General features: G+C 44.2%; 1 protein-coding gene across 2 annotated transcripts in view; it reads left to right on the forward strand.

Annotated features, from left to right (window-relative positions):
- Positions 1 to 400: 400 nt before the first annotated feature.
- Positions 401 to 25,394, forward strand: part of RNF121 (ring finger protein 121) — a 37,739-nt gene continuing 12,745 nt past the window's right edge. For both annotated transcript variants that reach the window (XM_074954287.1, XM_074954295.1), the window contains exons 1-6: positions 401 to 494; positions 10,833 to 10,870; positions 11,460 to 11,601; positions 14,287 to 14,441; positions 15,181 to 15,288; positions 16,717 to 16,837. In XM_074954287.1, the coding sequence (XP_074810388.1) occupies positions 438 to 494; positions 10,833 to 10,870; positions 11,460 to 11,601; positions 14,287 to 14,441; positions 15,181 to 15,288; positions 16,717 to 16,837 (621 nt within the window). In that variant the 5' untranslated portion in view covers positions 401 to 437. The remainder of the gene's footprint in view (positions 495 to 10,832; positions 10,871 to 11,459; positions 11,602 to 14,286; positions 14,442 to 15,180; positions 15,289 to 16,716; positions 16,838 to 25,394) is intronic.

Genomic DNA, 25,394 nt, shown 5'->3' on the forward strand with positions numbered 1-25,394 from the left:
GCATGCCGGGATTTGTAGTCTTTCCGGAGCGCCTCGTCACGTCCAGGGCGCACACTGCGAGGCGGGACAAGAGTAGGGAGAGTCTCCCAAGTTTAGCACCCCAGAAAAAAACGTAAATTGAGGTTAATGGAGAGGACCCTTTATCTTTACAGCGCGACACCAGAGAATCACTGTGTTCTCTGATTCGGGAGGCGTTCGAGCAATGTACCTTTTTTTTTAAAGGATTTTGCGTTTCTTTCTGGTAGTTGTAAATGTCGGATGACCCTCTCACTCTGTGACAGCTCTCCGGCCGTCCGGAAGCCGTCCCGCCCCTCCATTCTCTAATTGGCTAGTGGTGGATCGTCTTGCTCGCTGATTGGCGGACGTTAGGCCGGCGTGGCCGGTGATTGGCGGGCCGGGGGGAAGTAGCTGGCCGGCTAGTGGGCAGGTAGGGTAAGATGGCGGCGGTGCTGGAGGTGGAGATCGGTGGCCCCGTCGAGCGGGACGTGGAGGAGGTGAGGGCGGTCTGAGGCGGCGGCGGCGCGCGCAGCTGGGGGAGGCTCCTCGTGCTGCGGCCGGGGGCACCCCCGGGCTGCTGGGGGGCGGAGGGGTCTGAGGTGTGTGGGGCGCTGAGGACGGGGCACCCCAGGGCTGTGAGGGGGGAGCAGCGGGTGGGGGGGGAGTTGGGGCGGTGGGAAGGGCTGTGGAGTGGGGTGGAACTGAGGGGATGTGGTGGGGAGGGGGCTGTGGGGGGGAACTGAGGGGGGTGATGAGGGAGGGGATATGGGGGGAGTGGGGTGGAACTGAGGGGGGGAGGGGGGAGTGGGGTGGAACTGAGGGGGGCGCATCGCAGGGCTCTGTGCCAGGCATGGGGGTGGAGGGAGCTAAGGGCTCTGTGAGGGAGGAGCCAGGCAGTCAAAGTGTGGCTGACCCCTTGAATGCCAGGGTTTAGGGGTTGGGGGTACTGGGGGAAGCAGGTGAGCAGCTCAGACCAGGTCTCTGGGACCTGTGGAGGGAGGTTCGGGGGTCTCAGTGGGGGGACAGCTAGGATATGGCTCTCAAATGGTTTCAGGGCCTCAGCATGTGCTGGCAGGGGCTGTTAGAGTAGCAGTGATTTGCTGCCCCAAGACTCAGACCGTTAAAACCTGGCTCGGTGAAGAGAGGCATTAGAAATGATGGCTTGATCTGTGTAACATCATGTACAGTAAAAAGAAAAGGAGAACTTGTGGCACCTTAGAGACTAACAAATTTATTTGAACATAAGCTGTGGGGGCTACAGCTCACTTCTTCGGATGCATTCACTGAATGCATCCGATGAAGTGAGCTGTAGCTCACGAAAGCTTATGCTCAAATAAATTTGTTGGTCTCTAAGGTGCCACAAGTACTCTTTCTTTCTGTGAATACAGACTAACACGGCTGCTACTCTAAAACCTGTCATCATGTACAGTGTTTTTATCAGTTACATGATTCACTGTTTCTGAGGTCTGTTACCAAAATAGCTTGGCTGGTCATGCACATCTGTGTGGGACTCATGTATGTGACAGTAACTGGTGCACTTGGAAAGTATGGGTAGGTTTACAGAGCTGGCAATATTAATTGCTGGCAACAATTTTCTGTACTCTCATACAGTACTTTGAAGGTACAGGCACTATGCAGCACAGGTCTACACAATCAGGTAGCCATTATTCCCATGTTGTAGATAGAGAAATTGGTGCACAGCAAGGTTAGAGGATTGGCACCAGATTGTACAGTGCTAGCATTAGAACTTGGGGATTCCCATCTTCTAGATCCCTGCTTTGTAAATCATGGGAGCTGGCTGACAGGTGAAGAAGCTATGTTAAGATCAAACTCTTTGATGTGCATTAGCTGGAGATGAGAAAGCAGGTATGCTTCCACTTCCTTCTAGAAGAGAGAATATAGCCTCAGGAGTACCGATCATTGAATCCACAGTCATAATACAGTGCTATCAAAGGGTCAGCTGCTCAGACATTATCTTCCTATCTTCCTTCCTTTTTGCAGCCAACCTCTTACTCTTCCTACCCTATTGCCTTTTTTCAGCTTGTGAGGCAGATCAAAGCCTTTCGTCCTGCTTGGCATCTCACATTACTGCAAGCTATAGCACTCAATACAACTACTTCTTGCCTTAAAACATAGTATATTTACATAATAACTACATATCAGCACGATGAGTATAGCTAACTGTGCTACTGGCCCTGCATGAGCAGGGTCACAGAGGATCATGGTAACAGTTATTCGTGCTTGCATGGGGTCAGTCCCCTGCCCTGAACCAATTTTTTCTTTAGCATTGAAGAATTTTTGTAGTGTGTAGGGTGTGATATTGGGAGGTGTCATAGTACTTCCTTGGTTTCCAGTTGAATTGTGAGCAGAGTGGGACTAAAGGTTTTCTGCACCGGTAATAGCGGCAGCAGCAAAATTTGTGCGTCCTGTAGCCAATGTTTCCCCTGATTTTTTACTTCTGTGTGTAGAATGAATTTTGTTATGTACACCAGTATGGAGGTGATGTGTGGCAGGGGTGGGTCCAAGGGGTTCGGAGTGGGACGGGGGTTCAAGGCTTGAGCAGAAGTTTGGTGTGGGGGGGGGGGTGCGGGCCCTGGCTGGGGGTGCAGGCTCTGGGGTGGGGCCGGGGATGAGGGGTTTGGGATGCAGAAGGTGGCTCAGGGCTAGGGCAGAGGGTTGGGATGCATGGGGGTGAGGGCCCTGGGGTGTGGCTGGGGATGAGGGGTTTGGGATGCAGGCTACCCCGTGGCTGCAGCAGGGAGACGGGACTCCCCCCAGCCCCCTCTCACCGCAGCAGCCCAGGGCTCGGAGAGAGTGCCTCTCCCCGGCTGCAGCAGCTCCAGAGCTGGGGAAGAGGCGCCTCTCCCTACTGCACACTTGCGCAGCCCTTGATAGCCTGCTGCGCAGCTTAGAGGGAACTTAGCCTGTAGTCGTGATGCTCCTTGAAGCCAAGAAGAGAGGCAGCCATGCTCTCAGATGCAATATGTAGAAATGGCTTGGCAAGGAGTATGAATGATGTAGCATGGCCGAGAGATGTCTCAGGTTGGTAAATCTAATTAAAATGGATCAGTTAGGCCTAAATGATCCTTGTTTACTGCTCTGTCTCTGTTGTCATTTGTCATAATTCCATGTATCCATTTGTGTATTAATAAGCCTTGTGCCTTTCACTCAGTGATAGCTTTTTTTCAGTCAAGCTCTCACTCATTTGAGAGTTATCAGTGTGCTAGGTGCTGTAAAAACATGTGAAATGACAAATTCCCTCAAAGTTCTCATTGGACAGACAACGTTGCAGGCACCTAATAAGCTGGTGTTTATTATCAAGGACAGCATATCTTGAAGGGAACATCACTGGAAGACCTGAGGGTACAACATGTCTAAGGGAAGGATTTGAAATGGAGAGGCCTTAGGAGTGGGATGTTGTCACAAGGGTGTGGCAGTCCCATGGGAGAAGGCTTCAGAGAGGGTGGTTAGGAGAGGCGTAGGAAAAGGGAGTAAATGGAGGGGGGGGAGTAGAGATGTTGGTAGAGGACGCAGCTATGCAGTGCCTTGAAGGCAAGATGAGGGATTTGAATGACTCCTTGTATGCATCAGATTTGGCCTCTTAAAGCTAGTTATTCCAGCATGAGAAGCATCTGAACTATATTTCTAAGGCTTTCTTTTTACATCTGGATAACTTCAGCAATGGGCTCTTCATGCAAAATAAACTTCTGGGCTAAGTATTTGAGTTACAAGCAACTGTGCCATCTCAACCTTATCTAATAAGGCAAGAATAAGACCCACTGTACTCTGTGTATGCTGGAATCATCTCTTAAGGATTGTGCAGGTCAAATGCACCCGCTTCTGCTCCCTTTGCTCATGGCATCCGGTTGATCACTATATATGGGGCTCTGAAATCATAAGCTCCACAACTTTGACCTGGATAGAAGCAAAATCATCCCCTTGCTAGGGCAGTTCTACCACAGAAGGCAAATTGATCAGGGTAAGCTAGCCTCTAAGTGACATTCCCACAAGCTGTTTAATTGCTTTTTCACCAGCAGCAGAGTGGAACTCAGGAGATATGAGACTTTTCCTGCATGTGAAAACATGAAAGAAAATCAATTGCAGACTGACCCTTATAACTGAAAATCCTGTTGATCCTTCTGACTCTAAGACATTTGGGTAGCAGTGCCTTAGAAATGTACTGAGAGGGCCAAACAGATCAGCACAAATAGGCATCAGCTTCTGGAAAGGAACATATGAACAATGTGTATGTGAATAACCACTGTCCTTTATGCAAGCAAGAATTTGTCTCATTGGCTGCCCTTGTCTTGCAAATACTTTGTCTAACTGGGTATGGTTTTGTAGCGTAAGCATCAGGTTTGAAATTCCTCAGTTCCCTCTGAGTTCAAACCCCAGCCAAGTCAGCTCAGTCCACTGTCTTTCCAAGGCATACACAATGAATTGATAGCTTTCCATGTGTGGATTTTTTACAGGATACCTCAAATGTCACAAAGGTCCTGTAACACTTTTCATAAAAGCCCAGTGTCCTTGACCAAAATATTCCGTTCCTTCATTCTTGTTGTGCAGCATGCCATGTGCCTGGTTGCCACCTTCTAACCCAGAAGTGGCAACATTTCAATGGTAGTGTATGTGTAGAGATCTTATGAGATGCTTTGGGATGTATAGTGTGTCATTGCTGTATCAGTGGATCAGTATTGGCTATGTGCCTCATTCTGCATTGAAAAATGTGGCATTAACATTGACTTCTTATACTCCACACTTTTCTAAGCACTTTCATTCAAGATCTCAGAGTACTTTACAGATACCTACTCAGCCTCTCAACATCCTGAGAGACAGGGAACTTCTTTTCCCCACTTTACAAATAAGGGGCAAGGTGAAGAACAGATTAAGGGACTTCCCAAAGTCACACAAGTGCCAGAAGAGCCCTGCAAGGCAATAGGATTGCTGGATGCTCAGCACTTCTGAAAATCGGGCCCAAAGATATCAAGGTTTCACTTTAGGTACCCAAAAATGGACCTGTCTGAAAACATTTGCTGACGTCTGTGGAGGAACTAGGAATATGTGACTGGAATCTAGGCAGCCTGAATCCTGTTCCCTTGCTTTAACCATTAAACATCATTCTTTTCAGGCACTCAACAAATCTGTCATTTTTTGTACATGTAATACTGCAGGAATATTTTTCTTTTGGAATAGAAGGATCTGTAGTTGGATATCTAAACAAGTGGCCACTTGGCCATTCTCAAGATTGGTTCTATTAGATCTTTTTTAAGCCTAATAGTATAAAGAGATTCTGATCAACATGTTTCAGGACTTCTTCTTGTCTTTTCTCTCGCTGTCTGGACAGTACTGTTGTTGGATTATAGGAAACAAATGTCTTGGTCTTTTTCGCAGTACCAATACTTGGAGCCTCTGCTGTTTTTGCTCTGAGGTTACTGGTTCCTTTATATCTTAAAATCTTCATTGTTATAATGTTGAACTGTTCCATGAGCTGTCACAGGGTAACTTTAAGGAATAGTAATAAAACCATATAACTATTGAACAGAGGAGTTGAGTGAAAATTTTCCCCATTAATTAAGACAGCGATCAAGCGTGGTTTCTAGCTCTAAGGGAAGACTTTGTATTAAGCAAATGCCTCAGGGATATTTGAAAACTCTTCTCCAGTCACCACCATATTTGCTGCATATACTATCAGTCCACTGCATAAAATATAGATGTAAAGGATGATTGCTTGTCCCAAGGATTTGGCTGTGATTTCCCTAAGAGAAAAGTGTAGGATGAATCCTGCGAATATAGTCTTTTTAAGAAGTACTTTTTAAAATCTGACTTAATTGTGGTGCTATAGATTCAGATGTCAGATGCCGAAGCCCAGGGCTCAGGTTATAGACCCCCCCTGCCTGGGGCTGAAGCCCTTGGTCTTTGGCTTTGGCACCCCCAGGTCAACAGAGCTGGAGTGGGCTCAGGCTTCAGTCCCCCCTCCTGGGGTCATGTAGTAACTTTTGTTGTCAGAAGGGGGTTGCGGTGTAATGAAGTTTGAGAAACCCTGCTTAGATGATGCAGGATCTAAAAGGCTGGTGGGTGGGCTATACTTACTCTTCCACAGGTGGAGCTGCAGCAGTTGGAGACCCCCTCAGAATGGCAGTTTTTAGCTCTTTGGTGTAGGAACTCTCTCGCTCTCTGTTCTGTTTGTAGAACATCTAGCACAATGGGGTACTAGTCTATGACAGGGGCTGCTAGGTGCTACAGTAATACCAAGAATAGAATGGAGACCTGGCCATGGTCTTCCGACCTAGACAGGATCTGAATTTTTCTTTTTTAACATAAAAGGAGGGGGTGGGGGGGAACCCGGCAAATGAGATTTTTGTTTTTCTTCAGTTCTTCTCTAAACATCCTATAGAAGCTAAAAAGGCCATAATCACCTTTAAAACTTGCTGTGAGCACCTTTGAGTGAATCATCTTGCTACCCAAGATCTGTCTAAACTGGAGAAAATCCTTATTATACACTCTAATTCCTTTTCCCTTTACTAAGTCTCAAACAAGTTTAACAGGCTTTTGCTAGCTAGGCAAAGCATCATATATTCAGGTGAGGCTGATCATCTTTCTGAATCAGACATTTTTTTTTTCCTAGCGTAGGTTAAACTTGTTAAATTACAAGGATAGCTGCATACAGAGAAGAGTTCACCATCTTCATGCAATCTCTTTATTGCCCTCTAATAGCTCAGAGCTCTTCAATTTAGTGATGCTCATTGTGTGTTCCAAACAAAAACCTTGAGCAAAGTACTTCCCACTCACCAATAGCTAGCTGAACATAGTTTATTCCAATTGGTTTGGATTTGTTGAATACTTAGGAGAGAAACCCTCTTGTTTAAGGATTCAGTGTCTCCACCCCTTCAGTTTAATTCTTAGAAACCATGTTTGAGTCATCTAAGAAATCCTCCAGGAAAACAGAGAGAGCATGATTGGATAATCCTAGTACCTCTGAAGGGGAAAGGGAACTTTTGTTTAAGGGGTCTGTCAAGGTTCCTTCCCCACTCTGAACTCTAGGGTACAGATGTGGGGACCTGCATGAAAAAACTCCTAAGTTTATTCTTACTAGCTTAGGTTAAAACTTCCCCAAGGTACAAACTATTTTTCTTTTTGTCCCTGGATTTTATTGCTGCCACCACCAAGCGTCTAACAAATATAACCGGGAAAGAGCCCACTTGGAAACATCTTCCCCCCCAAGCCCTACACCCCCTTTCCTGGGGAAGGCTTGATAAAAATCCTCGCCAATTTGCATAGATGTACACAGACCCAAACCCTTGGATCTTAAGAACAAAGAAAAAGCAATCAGGTTCTTAAAAGAAGAATTTTAATTGAAGAAAAAGTAAAAGAATCACCTCTGTAAAATCAGGATGGTAAGTACCTTACAGGGTAATCGGATTCAAAACATAGAGAATCCCTCTAGGCAAAACCTTAAGTTACAAAAAGACACAAAATCAGGTTACCTTTCAGGTGTGTAATTTTTAAGTTGTCAAATTCATTTTTTTCCCCCCAGAGGCGGCGCTCTTCTGCTCAGGTGGGGTACCTATTTAGACACAAGGGTTGTCCAGCATTACCAAACAACTGGTATGCTTATTGTAACGTTCCCTGAAAAGCTTCTCTTGTCTAGTCGATGCATGACGCTATACGAGAAACTGCTTGTCCCCTCTCCTGTGGGATGATTACAGATGGGAACCTGAGAAGTTTAGTCTTCATTAAAAATTCTTCCGTTACAGTGAGGATTAACTTTGAAAAAGCCTAACTATGCTAATGGGCAAATCTAATTTTTTTTTTTTTTTTTTTTTACCCCTGTTATTTAAAATACGGCAGGGCCCTCATCCTGCAAACATTAGGTTACCTGAGTAACTTTACACACGGGTAATCTTGGAATCCACAGGAGTAGTCTTATTGAATCAGTGTGTCTTGGATCACTGCTTAAGTTGGCACCAATATGTTTGCGAATCTTTCCCATGTGTTTGTGAATTAGATTGTAAGCTATTGCAGGCAGAGACTGTATTATTGTTTTGAATGCTGAGAAAAATTTATCTGTCAGCACTTAACATTTAAAAAAAAGACGTTACGAAATCAGAGATCACATTGCTCTATGGACTAATTGCTCATTTCAATCCTTCCTCATGTCTGCATAGGATTTTTTCCTATAGCTTATTTTCCAGTTCTCCTCTTCTTCTCTTAAAATTTCTCAAGCAACGGGGTTTCCATCGTTAGGGGGATTATTCCTCAGCCTGTCAAGACAGTCAGTAGGTAAAACCCCATCTACACAGTTCTAGCAACAGTGGGAAACTGTTCTAAAACTTTCCCAACATAGACACGGTCAGTGGTGGGTTAGGGCACATGGACTATACGGGCAGGACAGGAGTATACTTGCACCAGCATGGAAATCCAGTAAGTACACTGAGGTAGAGAAGCTGCCTTGTGCTTGTTGAAGTAACTGTTTTTCCAGTGTTCTGAGGAGAATGTCAGTAATTTCTACACCAGCAAAATTTAAGCAACTTGAAGCTGAGTCAGGCTAGGAATAGCAGCCTTATTCTTTGGTGCTTCTCCCACTCACAGTGAGTTGGGAACAGGTTATCTGCCATACTGAATTTCTTGACTCTGGCTCTTTATCAGATCCTTACTGTTTAAACTGAATTCTGCTGTAACTAAAAGTCCTGTGGCTTCCTCTCATGATTCCAGAAAATAGTATCCAATAGCCAGGAACAAGTAGCATTGAGAGTTGCACAGATCTGAATACATCTCTTCAGCTCCTGTACTAAATCTTCACCACCTGCTCAGTCTCTTAAGCAAACCCTAAACCTTAAATAAAAATTTTCTTATGGCGGTATCTTGCGTTTACCAAAGTGCTTTCCAAAGCCTTCAGGGACTAAATCCCTTATAATTTCACCGTTCTGGGGTAGAATACAGCAGCTCTTTAACAGTGCGCAGGCGCACTGTGCAACAACCTACGGCAAAGAAGAAATGAAAACCCTATCAGCACAAACTACAGGGGAACCAGAATTTTAGCCAAGATGGAATTTAATCAAGACACTGGGACTCATGTCCCTGTTTGATAGAGGGTCAGTGAGATTTTTAATGGTCACAAGTAGTTGAACACTCAGTTCTTTATCTTGTTTGACAGCAGGTTTTATTGAGGGAAGCCAGCAGTATTGCACAGACACGAATCTAAGTGCTGCATGTGAAAAGATTAAAGGGTAACTGTTAAATCTGAACTTGGAATGTTAGTCATCTAATGATCTTGTAGTTGCATGTTCATTTTTTTTACACCGTTTGCACTTGGGAAATGCATGCTGTGTCCCTGACACATCCTGTCTTCAAACTGAGCTGCTGTGGCTCCACGCATTGGCGACCTGTTTCATATGTACGTCACTCGGAACAAGCTCACCTGGCTGTTTACAGATACTATGATGTGAGGAAAAGCCAAGTGCCAATACAAATATCACCTTGACTCCCTGACTTCAACAGTGTGCTGTCATGTACTCAAACAGCTGGCATGTCTAAATAGTTACATGGCTGTCAGTTGGTCTGGGCCCCAGGCAACCTGCTTTTGTTGGTTTTAACTGTTTGTATAAGTGAGCTGTAGTTCACGAAAGCTTATGCTCAAATAAATTGGTTAGTCTCTAAGGTGCCACAAGTCCTCCTTTTCTTTTTAATATAAATACAGTTAAGAATGAGCTGAGATGAAGTCGGATCTATGGGATTTCATTAACCACATCCAAAGTGACTGTTGGCCTTCCATGTCAGTGTTTGTGTTACCATAGGGGGAAAATATGCCCTCTGACCAAGTGTACCTACATGGGGAGGAGATTTCTAGTTGAAGCGGACTCTCTAATCTAGCAAACAAAGGCATAAGGAGATCCAGTGGCTGGAAACTGAAACCAGGCAAATTCAGACTAGAAATAAGGCTGATTTTTTTTTTTAAACATTCAGGGTAATTAACCATTAGAACAATTTATCAAGGGATGTGGTAGATTCACAATCCCCTGATATCTAACTCAAGATTGAATGTTTCCCAAAAGATGGTCAGGAATGATGGGTTTTGTTGCAGGAATTTCTCGGTGAAATTCTGCAACTTGTGTTATGTAGGAGTTCAGAATAAATGATCCTGTTGGTCCCGTCTGACCCTTAAACCTATGAAGCAGGGGGCTGAATCATCTACTTCCTTGGGGTTACTAGGCTGTACCTGAGATTGCAGTCACTGCTCAGAACAAACTGTCCTAAATTGTGTATCTAGGTGAGATGTCAAGATGCATATTTCACTCCTTAAAGTGGTGTGTGGTACTGTACGTTAGACACCCTAGTGATCTAACAATTGTGAGGAGTCGTGCAAAGATTCTTTAGAACTTCCAGAAGTGCCCAGAGTATAGGGCAGAGGTGGAAGTCCTAGGTTGCTAGCAGCTAATGTTGGGAGGATGATTACTAAGGTGATGACTAGTCAAGATGGCTAGAACATGGGTTTGTGGTTTCTTCCTCTGAACCTCTTACTTGATTCTAAGAAGCACACTCTGACCATGATTCCCTGGGATCTTTAATGACAGCCTTGCAATTAACGCAATACTCTTGCATTGCCTTCAGCCCTAGGCAGAGTTGCAACGTGATTACTGTGGGGCACGTACTAAGTGGTGGTTTCCTTGTCGGTTATAATCTTAAATTGCTTGTGACAGCATTTAGCCAGGGACAGTTCCTCTTACATGGAAAAGAAGTTTTTTTCAACTGGTGTGTAAACAAAGTATTGCAATGATCTCCTCTAGGCTTCAACTGCCACTCTTGGACTTCAGTAACTGATTGCTTTTCCTCCCTAGGTTGATCTATCACGACTGTCCCCCGAGGAGAGATGGAGGTGAGTGGTGCGTTGCAGTGGATGTGGGAGAGGTGAACCTATGCAAATGAGGTGTGAGCTGGGGCTACTATCTGCTTTGTTGAGTAGGAGGGAGAGGGATGCCTCTTTCTATGCAAAATTGGAGTGAAAGAACATTTCATCTATTTTATTTTGGACCTTTATATTTCAGTTCATATGCTCAGGCCTCTCCCTCTAGCCATGATGAGAGTCTCTTCAGCCACTAATGCTGCTCTAGTCAACTGCAAGATTGTAGGTACAAGACATGCAATCTGCTTCTCCTTGCTCCCAAAGGCTGACAGCACCAAGAAGACACTTCAAACTTCATCTGTCCTGTCTGCACAGAGCTTGAGCCAAAGAATGCTTGGCTTTTTATAGCTCTAGAATCTGCATGAGCCAGACCAGATTTGTGTTCCTCTGCCTTTCCTATCTTGAGTGTAGCAGCATCTTTCTCTGCTAGCCTCTCCGACATGGCTTTCCATCCACTGACATGGAAACTTTCCTGCAACTCTACCATGCTGCTCTATATACCAGGTTCTTGCTGATCCCAGCCTGTTCACTCCAGACTTAACTTGCCTTGTTTTCATTTCAGGGTTGAGCATGCTCGGATGCACGCCAAGCACCGTGGCCACGAGGCCATGCATGCCGAAATGGTCCTCATCCTCATTGCCACGCTAGTGGTTGCACAGCTCCTCTTGGTACAGTGGAAACAGAGACATCCTCGCTCCTACAATGTAAGCATTTCCCACCCTGTTTCATCCGCCCTCTGGCTGCAGGTGCTGAATGGAGCTGGCAATTAGCTATATAAACAGTTGTATTAATGTCATTCTCTGACTGCCCTATGATGTTGAAATACCCATTTGCCTTCCCTGTCCAACAGTACGCATTGGAACTCTGAGAACCATAGTTAGGTTACAAAATACAATTGTTTTATCAGTGTAGCATGTGTCAGGGGTTCTCAGCCTTTCTCTTTCTGAGCCCCCCTTCTTCCTCAACATGTTATAAAACCTCCATGGCCCACCTGTGTCACAACAACTGATTTTCTGCATATAAAAGCCAGGGCCGGAGTTAGGGGATAGCAAACCGGGCAATTGCTTGGGACCCCACGCCACAGGTGCCCCCGCAAAGCGAAGTTGCTCAGGCTTTGGCTTCAGCCCCGGGTGGCTGGGCTCAGGGCCCCGGACTTCAGCCCTATGTAGTGGGGCTTCAGCCTTCTGCCCTGGGCCCCAGTGAGTCTGACACCGGCTGCTTGATGGGCCCCCTGAAACCTGCTCACAGCCCCCCAGCGGGCCCCGGACCCCTGTCTGAGAACCACTGGCGTATGTAACTCTTTGCTAGTAAGGAGTTCTATCAAGTTCTGTTTGCCCTTAAGGAGGCAATGGAACAAGTAGATCTCCCCCCTGGTGTTACTCAGAACAATGTAAATGGAAGCTGGATTTCACCTTTGTCGTTACTCAGAATAACGCAGACTGTTTGAGTGGAAGCTGGATTTCATGGCCGCCAACCTCATTTGCCATTTGAATGCTCAGAATGCTTGTCCGATCGCTCGGTTTGCAGAATCCTCTCAAGCCTGTTGGTCACTCTGCCACCATTGATTTTGCTATCCTGGTGCATCAGACTGCAGATCAGGGAATATCGTTCCATTCAAGAACAACAGGGGATTCTCCACACCCTCCATTCTTCCGAGCCTCATGATGCCAATTAACAGTGCCAGACAGCGGCTTGTTTCCTACATGTCGGTTTTGCAAACAATTCCATTTGCATTGCAAAATCTTTATGCTGGGAAAGGGTCTGGAAAGGACTACCTGGATCTTATTGTGTACATCTGTTTAGTATCCGCTTTGAAGGATGTGTGGCCCTCTTACGAAACCTGATTGGGCAAGAATTGAGCAGATATGCCTCTTTTAGCAGAGTTGGGCAAACCCCAGTCGCTCACTTACAATGTTACGATGAGTTCGCCCACTGGTTTAAACCTTCCCCACAATCTGTCCCATCTCCCCCCTCACTCGACCCACTGAAAAAATGTTGGGTAACTGATGGGTTGGGTCACAGAAACCCCCTGGGGGCTGCCACCTGATGTGCCAAGACTACTCCTGCCCTGTCAGCCTGGGCCTCCAGCGCCCTGCCTGGTTGTGCCAGACTCGCTTGCCAGCCACAAACCCAGACCCAGGCCTGAACCACCTCCCACAGACTGCAGGCTTAACTGAAAGCAGCTTAAGAAGTGTTCCTGTCTCTAGCACTCAGATGCCCAACTCCCAATGGGGATGCAAACCCCAAATACATCCGTTTTACCCTGTGTAAAGCTTGTACAGGGTAAACTCATAAATTGTTCGCCCTCTATAACACTGGTAGAGAGATCTGCACAGCTGTTTGCCCCCCCCCCCCCCCCCCGGTATTAGTACATACTCTGGGTTAAATAATAAGTAAAAAGTGATTTTATTCAATACAGAAAGTTGGATTTAAGTGGTTCCAAGTAGTAACAGACAGAACAAAGTGAATTACCATGCAAAATAAAATAGAACATGCAAGTCTATGCCTAATACAGTAAGAAAACTGAATACGGATAAAATCTCACCCTCAGAGGTGTTCCAGTAAGCTTCCTTTTACAGACTAGTCTCCTTCTAGTCTGGGTCCAGCAATCACTCTTACCCCTCCACCCCCGGTGGTTAATGTCCTTTGTTCCAGTTTCTTTCAGGTAGCCTCTTGACCCCCAAAGGATATCTCTTGAGTCATCTGAAGACCAAATGGAGGGGTCTCCCAGAGGTTTAAATAGACTTTCTCCTGTGGGTGTACACCTCTGCCTTCCCCTGTGTAGAATCCCAGCTACAAGATGGAGTTTTGGAGTCACATGGGCGAGTCGCATGACTCAGAACTTACAGGTAGCAGCCCTGGATCACATGCTACCTTGAACGTCCTCAAGTAGACTTCTTATGTGGATTGGAGCCTTCCAAGATCCATTGTCTGTTAAGTGTTTCTTGATTGGGCACTTAACTTGCAAATTCCTTTCTAAAGAAGCTGCCCAAATGCCTTACGAAGGCTACTTAAAATCAAACCAGTACACGGCCAGTATTCATAACTTCAAATACGAAAATGATACATGCATACAAATAGGATGAGTAGATTCAGTAGATCATAACCTTTACAGAGATATGTTACATGGCATATGTAGCATAAAACTTATTCCAGTTATATCATATATACATTCATAAGCATATTTCCATAAAGCCTTATGCAACGTCACAGTAACATATTATTTAATTCAGATTTCACAGCATCCAGGGCTGTACAGCCAAGAATGTATTCTCTTTAAGAGGGGCATGGTAGACCCGAGAGACTGCCGGTACTGGTGTAGCCTGTTTTAATGCCATTCAGTGTGTGAGCTTGGTCTTAGTTGAAATGTCTTTGTTTTGTTGTTGCAGATGGTGACCCTCTTTCAGATGTGGGTTGTTCCCCTTTATTTCACAGCGAAGCTGCACTGGTGGCGATTCCTGGTGATCTGGGTCCTCTTCTCTGCTGTCACAGCCTTTGTCACTTTCAGAGCAACTCGTAAACCTCTTGTGCAGACGACTCCCAGGTTAGCACAAGCATCTCCTCATAAGCCACATGAACCAAAAACTAGGCATGGTTTTGTGCAGGCTGCCTCTGTGTGAGAGAAGCAATTAACTGGCTTAATTCAGATTTCCATGCAACAGACCTACTGCTTTGCTGCAGCTTTGCAGTTCAGCTTCTGACTCCAAGTTGTGGTGGCAACCCTATAATGGGACTGCATTAATCACACTCCTTTGACCGTCTCACCTGGATTCTGCCTACTAATCATCTCTGTCAGAAGTGCTTCTAACATTGCTGACAACTGATCAGTTTCAAACAAAATCAACCTATCGCTGAAATATTAATTTTCCCCAGAATCTGTGCTGATCTGAGCGACAGGTGGAAAGCCTGATAGATCATAGCCCTGCAGGGCTATAAGGTGAGACCCATGTCCTAGTGGGGATATTCCCAGCATGGGGGACACCATTTATTTCTAGCCCGAGAAGGTCATGAAGTACTGGCCATGAAAGTCATGACATTCCATACATTGTGACCTGCCAAGAGCCACAGGGAAAGTAAGTGTCAGAGCTGGGATTAGAACTCTGAAATCTGGCTCCCCAGTCAATGGGCAGCCCACTATCTCTCTTTCACTTGAACAGTTCAAATGGCCTAAGTGATAAATTAGCTTTAGTTAGAATCTTAAAACTCCTTCAGGTGTTCCATGAAACTCCCTTCAAAATACCTGTAAAATCACCTCACTTTTGGGTGTGTGTTTTGTTTTACAGGCTGGTCTATAAATGGTTTCTGCTGATATACAAGATCAGCTATGCCACTGGAATTGTCGGGTACATGGCTGTAATGTTCACTCTTTTTGGTCTTAACTTATTATTCAGGTGAGTAAATCTTTGCTGCTTAGCTCCCATCAAAGAGTTAAAATGGCAAAGCTGCGTAGAGCCAAGTGTTAGCTGTGGGGCTCTTTAAAACACATTGGGAAATAGGTGCGGCCATATATAGTCTTAGTCATGTCATCAATAATGTAGGTTTCAGAGTAACAGCCGTGTTAGTCTGTATTCGCAAAAAGAAAAGGAGTACTTGTGGCACCTTAGAGACTAACCAATTTATTTGAGCATGAGCTTTCGTGAGCTACAGCTCACTTCATCGGATCACGAAAGCTCATGCTCAAATAAATTGGTTAGTCTCTAAGGTGCCACAAGTACTCCTTTTCTTTTTATCAATAATGTAGGAGACCAAAGTGCTGACTAGTTTCTCTTTTGGCTGCTAGAGCGATCGCAAGCGATGTGCCTGCACATATATCCTTCAAAGTGGTCCAAGTATCTGCCCAGAACTCCGCTTTCAGCAGGGATGCTCAAGGAAAAGGAATGGATGTGTGTGACACCTAAGTGTTAACGTCACCAGCTTCTTCCAACTCCTCCTCTTGTGCATGTCCATACCCAGTACCTTTAATGTTCATCCTCCTGGGAAACAGGAATCCTGATGTATCTTGGAGCTGGTTTTACAAGTGATTGTAGCATGGTAACTGGGTCTGAGTTGTCACCCTATCTAGCTGCATGGTGGTTTTTAACTACCTGTGCTGTACTGATCTGATCTGATTTCCTTCCTTCCCTTCCCCCCCCCCCCCCCCCCCGAGGCATGTAGAAGTTAGGCTCGGTGATTTGTCTCTATTTTGTGCTCTAAAGTTATTTGCCACTATGTAACGTCTCTCACCTTGATGATCAAGGAGACTCTGGCTATCTTTTTCTGTCTCCTTGAGAGATGTTGAGTACCTACAACAACTGAAGCCCCTGTCTCTCAGAATTACTCCTTAAATCTAGCTATGAAACACTGCATGAGAATTCACCATTAGAACAAGCGAGGCTGTGGTCCTAGTGTAGCAGTGAAGGGCATGGACTCCATACACACTGGGCAATTTAAGGATTGTAGATTCCAAGGCCAGAAGGGACCACTGTGATCATCTAGTCTGATCGCCGTCAAAAGAAAAGGCAGCTTCACCAGCACAAGATGCTACATGAATGCATATCGCTGCATTTAGAAGATGGCAACTCTTGCCAAAAGTCCCAAAGACCTTGTATTTACAGGGATCATGACGTGGAAGTCGTGCATGACACCTATGTGTGTACATTTCAAGACTATGAATGCTTACTTGGTAGATGAATTTCCTAGCGCACCATTAAATATTGCTAATGAGGCCTTTGACCCTGTCATGCTATGTTTTTACAGCAGGCTAACTTTGCACGTGTTCAGAGAGCAACTTTGTTTGACTGAAGAACTTGTTTGACGTTCTTCTGCCTCTTCCACTGCAGAATCAAACCCGAAGATGCAATGGATTTTGGTGTTTCCCTCCTGTTCTACGGCCTTTATTACGGAGTACTTGAGAGGGACTTTGCTGAAATGTGTGCGGATTACATGGCATCAACCATAGGGGTGAGTTGGCATAGACACACCATTTCCTAGAGCTGTGATTATTCTCTTCAGTGCCAGAGGACTTCTTGTGGAGTTTGCCTCTATAACACTATCTTTTCATGGGGAAGAGGGGTCAGGAATGATGACACCAGAAATAGCAGCTTGTTCAAGTTTGTCTAAATTGAGTGTCTAAGGCACCTATCGCCTTTGTATCTAAGCATGGATGTTCCTTAAGTCTTCTGTGCGCTTCTGAAGGCTGCTGCTCGCTTTTCTGGCATCCCACATGCGTAAAGATGGTTTAAGACTTCATGTTAAGGTGGAGCCCACTATGGATTCGTACACTTTTTTTTACCATGCCTCTCAGCAGGTCCACATGGTATTCCTATTGGACCTTAAGTGAATGACTACCCTTTCCTTCAGTCTGTCACTCTAACCACTTCCCCATGTATCTGTTCCACATTATGGCCTACAACACCTTCCTTTCTTCTTTGGTGCTCCCTGAGATAGTGGTTAGTAGAGGTGCTCCACCTCTTACAGTCACCCCACTTCTAGTAGCCAGTGCTCCACAAAGAAGGTGCCACAGGAGCCTACACAGGGGGTTATGGGAGAGCTCTTGGCATGAGGCTCCTCCTGTAAGCAATGGAGTAAATTTGCTTCAACGAGCAATCTCAGCTAGGACGACGCTCATTAACCCCTTGTATTCCAATCCACAGGTTTGAGAGCTGCTGTTATAAATGATGGGGCTGATCTTTCCCTTAAGAGAACTTGACTCTTGGAAGACCACAATTAGAAGCAGTTTCTCTTCTACATGAACTGAACAGGCCATTGAAGAAATGGGTAGAGCCTGTGAGTTTCCCTCATAGATAGATAGGTTCTGTCTAATATACTCATCTATACAAGGCCAAAGAGTCCCAGTAGCCCAATAAACTCTTCAGTATAGCTTCCCTCTTCCAGCTTTGCCAGATGCTATTTAGTAACTTAAACAACGTGGGATGGAATAGACCACACGTCCATGTAGTCTCGTCCCTTCTCTTCAGTAATGTCTAATCTGTTAGTTCTTTTAGCATACAGCTCTGTACTAAAGAAGCTCTATCCTCGGCAGTTCTGTCCTCTTTTGGAAAGTGGATGGTTGTCTTTCTCCTCAGCCTCCCGGCACCAAAGCATCTATGGAGGGTGCTTGGACTACTGTGGTTCCTAAACTAGCATGAGAATACATGGTTTTCAGGAAGTGACCTTCTGATCTGTTGACTACATCTGAGGATATTCAGTTCCCACAGTGGTGCCTTTAGATGTCACTCCTTCCACCCCCTCCTCTCAATCTTTGGTATATTAACCATGCCCCCCCTCCCCCCCCCCGCAAACTGCGTGTGCTGGTTCCAAAGGGAAATAGTTCCCCCTTTCCAGAGCTGATCTCACAGTGCCATAGAGCAATTCAAATTCTTTTTAGCTATGGCTCTGTCTTTGTACTGTGAAACCCATCGCTTCATGTAGCTGGCCCAAGGGCTTTCCTATCTTAAACAACACTGTTCCTTCCATTGGACTGGGGAATGTAATCAGCCTTGAAAAATTCTTCATGTCTTGGGCAAGGAAACTTTTTTTTTTTTTTTTTGGATGGGGCTAGTGGATTCTCATTAGTTTCTTTGTGATAAAGGCTGGACAAGTGAACTTCTTGGGCTTGGCTTGCTAAGTTTTCACGGGTAGTTTTGTGAGGCTGCCGTACATGTTCATAGTCTTCCACTAGCTGGCACTATAGCTCTTTCTTAGTCAGAGGAATGACTCAGAGCAGCAGTGAGAAAAGGTGGTAGATTTGGTTTAAATCGATTTAAATCACTAGTCAGGAAGACTCCATTTAATCATGGATTTCTACATAAAAGTGCATTCTTGTTGGTTGTTATAACCTTAATCCAGATTCTTCACAACTCAGATGTAGATTTCATTTTTAGAAGGTGCACACTATACATTTTTAAACAGTGATTTATTTTGAAAACTGTTCAGATTAGTTTTACAGCTATATCAGAAAATCACTGATTGATTGTTTGGTTATTTCATTTAGCAAAGGTAATTTGAAGCAGATATTTATGATGTCATTGGGAGGTGAATTATCTCCAATTCAACAGGTTAATCATTAATATTTGGAGGATTTTCTTGCCATGGAGAAGAACATCACCAGACAGACATTAAAATTGTTTTAAATTTAAAGACAATTGTCTCATTAGACTGACACCACACACACACCCCCACACACCCCCTCTGGTAAGGCAACTCCCATCTTTTTATGTACTATGTATAAATATACCTGCTACTGTATTTTCCACTCCGTGCATCTGATGAAGTGGGTTCTAGCCCACGGAAGCTTATGCCCCAATAAATTTGTTAGTCTCTAAGGTGCCACAAGGACTCTTCTTTGTTTTTGCTGATACAAACTAACATGGCTACCTCTCTGAAACCTGAACTTAAACATTCAAATTTTTTAAAATCAGGTTTGTTCTTATTAAAATTGTTTTTAACTAAAATAGTTAAAAGAAATTTAAAAAAAATTAAATTGACTGTCAGCCAAGTCAACATGAGAAACTTAAAATATTGGCTTCTGCAGCTAACTCAGTCGTCTTCACCTTCATTTTCCTGTTTGTTCATAATCTGGAAAAGAAAAACAGGCTTTCCTGCTTCTTCAGGTCCCAAATGATTTCTCCATTTGGAATGAATTAGTCCAAAGGAAGAAAATATTCTTTCTACATCGTGAGAAGCTACTCCTGTTAAATGTGTGATTGTCACTTCAGCAGTCTCTGAATCCAAGTGCTTAAGTGACTTTCACCAGTTCACTGGTGTGACTTTCTTTAAAACATCATCAGCAAACATATATTTCTTGAATGGTTCTTATTCCCAAACTGGGTCTCTTTTACCGCCTGCTGCCATTATAGGTTTTCCCTTCTAGTGAGAGAATGGTATGGTAGATCTCAAATCAGCGAAGGCTACACTCAGAAAGACCTCAAGACTTCTGGAATATGCTGCTCAAACAGTTTCACTTGTGTTTCTACTGCCTGTCCCTCCCTTCTCACATTTCTCTCCAGACTTCTCCTTGTCCAGATCTAGTCAACCCCCCAACAATCTTCTATTCATTGAACTTTTTGAAACTTTGCCTTAGAGAGAGGTAAAGGATTGACTCTGTATACACAAATTTGCAGAGGGACAATAGGGTTGAGGTCTGTTGTTTCTCACCTCTATTTAAAAACATTTTTGCTGTTAACAAGCATGTTATCTCTGGAGACACAAATCCACAGTTTGAGAATTGCAAAAGTAAGCCTCTCTGATGGTATCTTCTAGACTGAGCACTGAGTCCCATTGGGTAGATAGAAAGATTAACCTAAATGATCTATACAGAAGCCCCTGGAACCCCATAAGATTGGGTCCCTAATCCATGAACTATTGGAACTCCTTTACAAAACTTTTTTTAAACATTACATGAATATATTGTCTCATACTATAGAATTAGAATTTATAATCCCTATTTTATGATAGTTTTAATTAAGATATCTTTAGAAAAAATGCTTTTTGAGGGGGGGAAAAACATTTTATCCAAAAAATCCCATTTAAATAAATATCTGTTTTTTTTTACATTTATTTATTTTTTATTTTTAAATCCTTGATTTTTATCCACCCTGATGGGTGAGGTAATATCAGTTATTGGATCCACTTCTCTTGGTGAAAGAGAGGCTTTCGAGCTAGTCAGAGCTCTTCAGACCTGAAGAATCATAGCAACAGTGACAGGCCTGAAATTAAAGCTGATCTTTTAATGCAGCTAGCCCTTCAAAATGAGGCTGGAGATGGTTAAAGAACTAAGGGGTCTAGTCCATCCTCTCCGGTTACTAGTGTAGGCTTTATCCGCTCGCGGTTTGTCCAGCCTCGTTCTGAGTGACACAGCAGGGACTTTGCCATTGTCCACTTTGGAAGACCATTCCACAATCTTTGTGGATTTCAACTTTAGCAAGTCTGGCTTGAAACTCAGACTTTATCTTTAATTTCCTATTACTTAGATACCAACCTAAATGATCTCTCCCTTTTTGGTATTTCCACCCTACCAAAGACTTGTGGAGTTAACCATGGTTTTACATTTGTCATCATAAATCAGTCTGTCTAGCTCCTTAATCATGTGTTGCTCTTCTTTGAAAGATGTAGGTAAACTGGAAGGAATTTAAATACTCAAGTGTCCAGAATTAAGCCCCTTTGTTGCCATAATAGTTAGATTATGATCCAGTCAGATCTCAAAAGCTGAACTGAGTATTTGGATTGGAACATAAGAACTGTAGTAATGGATCAAACCAGTAGTTCTTCTAGTCCAGTATCCTGTCTCTGCCAGTAGCCAGTACCACCTGTGTAATGGACAAATATAGAATAACTTAACCGTAATAGGAAGCTTCTTTCTGGCCCCCATCAGTTAGCGGTTGGTTTATGCCCTGAAGTCTGAGGGTTTATATCCCTTCTGGAGTCTTTTATGCTGTCTAATTACCCATTTACATCTCCAGCCTCTCTTTGAGTTCTGAGTTCAATCTCAATGATATCTTGTGGCAGTGAGTTGTACTAAAGCCCTTTTATTAGTTTTACAATTGTTGCCTTTCAGTGTAACTGCATGTCCTTTGTTCTTGGATTATAGGAATAAAGAGCACCCCATGTACCTTCTCTATGCAAGTCGCTATTGTGTGTTCTAGCATATTGCCTCTTCGTATGCAAGTATTTCTGTGTTTCTAATCGCTCTTCGTGTCTTCCCTGTGTCACAGAGCCAGCAGGGCTCAGAGGAAGTGCGTATTTCTCTTTTTGATAAATCACAACTGGACACACTATTCCAGAGGAGGGCATGCTGCTGATCTGTACAATGGCATCACAATCAGTGTTTTCTGTTCTATTCCACACACATTCCAACATCTTGTTGGTTTTTTTTTTCATTGAGCTGTCCACAATGACACCAACCTTTCCCTGAGTTAATTGGGAACCCAGAAACTTGAGTCACTCAGCTTCTGATATCTCCCTAAAGAATACCTGGGTTCTGCAGGGAATAGTGCTGTGAACCCCTAGGTAGATTCTGCCCTCTGAGTTGGTACCAAACCAATGTTCAGCATGGAGCTAATCTGTGTTATGCTGCTGGAGGTGCTACTCCTGAGGGCATTCTGCACCAAAAAATTAAATTCTGCACACAGTATTTTAAAATTCTGCAAGTTTTATTTGTCAATAAATAAATGCAGAGGCTCTAGCATGGCAGTGGGGAGCACAGGCCTAATTATGTTGTTTCATTTGTCTACAATTGAGTTCCGTCTCCAATCCTAAACATGAAAACTGGCTGCTGGGATTGTGGTCATAAGGGTCCCTTGTCATAAGAACATAAGAATGGCCATAGTGGGTCAGACCAATGGTCCATCTAGCCCAGTGTCCTGTCTCCCGACAATGACCTGTGCCAGATGCTTCAGAGGAATTGAACAGCACAGGGCAATTATCCACTGATCCATCCCCGGTCGTCCAGTCCTAGCTTCTGGCAATCAGAAGCTTAGGGACTCCCAGAACACGGGGTTGTGTCCCAGACCATCTTGGCTTTCCACATTAAGTCACCTTTTTGAGGTGGCCTCTAACTTTATCTGGATTAGAATCTTGAGCTGCTCTGATAGGCCACAGCCAGCTTCCAAAGAACCCAAGGATGGCTCTAGTCAGTATGTTGTGCCTTTCCACTTTCCCAGAGGCATGCGCACAGACTCCATCCTCCTGGGAGGCAGACCATTCCTCCTATCACTGCATTAGGCCTTCACTCCGTGAGCCCACAGAGCAGAGCGAGGGAACGAAGGCTCCATCCCTTCCTTTCCAAGACGGCCTTGCCAGCCCAGACCTTGGCAGTCGTCTGTCTGTGAAAGGACACTGAAAGGCCTGGGCGGAGTTGCGGGTGGTTCAGTGAAAATGTCTAGCTCAGTGTGCAGCCAGTGGTGAAGAAAACAATGTTAGGATGCATGTGGAGTGGAGTAAATAGTAAAAACTACTGTGTGGTTATAGGAATCCACTTTTTGCCCTCATGGAATAGCATGTTCAGTTGTGGGCACCTCTCAGATAAAAGGGGTTCAGAGACAGATAACAAAAGTAGCAAGAGGCATAGGAGACTGAAAAGGTCAGAACTGTCTGGTTTGGAGAGGAGATAAATAAGAGGGAGCAGGGTAACGAGAAGGTAAATTGGGCACGTCTCATAATACAAGAACATGGGGACATCAATGAAACTGAAAAGCAGAACACTAAAACTGAGAGTAGGGAACAGCTCGTACACAACCTAACTAACCTTTGGAACTCCTTGCCACTGAGACCAAAAGCTTTAGATATGACTAATCCTTTCTTGCATTCTGCTAATCTGCATTTTGACTAAAGGTTAACTATGGGAAATAAGAAACCGATTTGTAAACCTTCTAACCAAGATATAAGCCAGCTGCTTCTTTGAGAGTAAAGAAGAAACTTCCTCAAGGGAAGACCATTGCATAACTACTGCAGGGTTTCTTTCACTTTCCTTAAAACAACTTGTACTGGCTACTGTTGGACGTGAACAGCTTATAGATTAGACTGACCCCTGGCCTCATCCAGTCTGGCACTTCCTGTGTCATCAAACATTTCTGCTACTTCAAGCACTATTCTGTGACTTGGGTTTGAATCCTTTCTCTGGGGAAAGAAAAGGCCCTAAAATAGTATTCTTGTTCCAGTCTCCCACCTCTTTAGGGTGAAGAGACGCTGTCCAATCAGACACAGCTAAAGTGATTAACGAAGTGTGGCCTTGGTTAAAAGACAGTGTGCTGGTTGGTTGGGGTTTTTTTTCCTGCCAACATACAGCTCAAGCTGTTCTTTCATCAGCTAAAGAGGAACAGGCCTGATTAGTATTTGGAAGAGAGATTCCCAAGGCAGTCAGCCATTCAACTATGATTGAATTGAATTGATATGATTGGTCTCATATCAACGCCTAGCTGTAGCTAAAAGGGACGTCCAGTGTTGGTGACTCAGTAGGCTGCCTTTTCCCTGGACTCATGCCCCAGCATAGTGCTCGGGGGAGCTGTGCTGCTGAAGAGGGGTCTGACAGTGGTCCTGCTCCCTTGTGGCCAGTAAAGCTTCCATGGCCCTCTCCACAGAACTAGGGGTGTTGCCTCATTTCCTATGTGGGTGGTCACAGCTGCTCACAAACCCCACCTGCCATTTCAGTTGGATTTGGTAACTTGGCTCACTTCTTTCCCTAAATTAAATGGCTGCCTAGAGATTGCTGGGTGTGGCGTTTATAAAGATCGTTGGCCTTCATGTTAAACCTTACCTTCAAATAGCACCTTTTATTTTATTTTTTTTTTTAACTCAAGCACTTTATATCAAATTGTAGGTTTGACCATCGCTCTGCGTAAGTGCCCAATTTATATTTAACCAGCCAAGATTTTCAAAAGGGACCCACTAGTGACTATGGGCAGCGTGGTCTTTGGGTATCTAGCATGACACCTCAATGGGACCTGATTTTTCAGAGAGCTGGTGCTTGGCATTTTCTAAGCTGTCTGGAGTTGGGCTCCCAAAATCACCAGTCACTCTGTGTAGAGTCCGCAGTAGTGATAATTGATTACTGCCCATGCTTTAGGATAGGCCTGGTCAAAAACTTTGTCAGAAGTGTTCGATGGAAATTGGTTCTTTTTGACTAGATGAAACCTTTTCTGAAACATGACTGGCTTCCATGGAAAACTGACTTTTTTTTCATCAAAATACCAAACAACCACAATATTTTGATTCCAAAATGCCACTATGGTGCCTCAAAAAGAACAGGTGTTCACCTGCACATCTACCAATGTGATATATGCCGTCATGTGCCAGCAATGCCCCTCTGCCAAGTACATCGACCAAACCAGACAGTCTCTACGCAAAAGAATAAATGGACACAAATCTGACATCAGGAATCCTAACGTTCAAAAACCAGTAGGAGAACACTTCAGCCTCTCTGGCCACTCAGTAAAAGACTTAAGGGTGGCAATTTTGCAACAGAAAAGCTTCAAAAACAGACTCCAACGAGAAACTGCTGAGCTTGAATTAATATGCAAACTAGATACCATGAACTTGGGTTTGAATAGAGACTGGGAGTGGCTGGGTCATTACACATATTGAATCTATTTCCCCATGTTAAGTATCCTCACACTTTCTTGTCAACTGTCGAAATGGGCCTTCTTGATTATCACTACAAAAGTTTTTTTTCTCCTGCTAATAATAGCTCATCTTAATTAATTAGCCTCTTACAGTTTGTATGGCAACTTCCACCTTCTCTGTATGTGTACATATATATCTTCTTAGTATATGTTCCATTCTATGCATCCGATGAAGTGGGCTGTAGCCCACGAAAGCTTATGCTCTAATAAATTTGTTAGTCTCTAAGGTGCCACAAGTACTCCTGTTCTTTTTGTGGATACAGACTAACATGGCTGCTACTCTGAAACCTGTCATTATGGTGCCTCATGCTCCCATTCACCTCAAAATCCAGCTGGGGAGCCCAGCCCATAATCTCCCCTGATGCATTGCAGGCATGTTTCACTACCTCCCGTCACCAACA

This window comes from Natator depressus, chromosome 1 (assembly GCF_965152275.1).
Source record: "Natator depressus isolate rNatDep1 chromosome 1, rNatDep2.hap1, whole genome shotgun sequence".
Taxonomy (NCBI): domain Eukaryota; kingdom Metazoa; phylum Chordata; order Testudines; family Cheloniidae; genus Natator; species Natator depressus.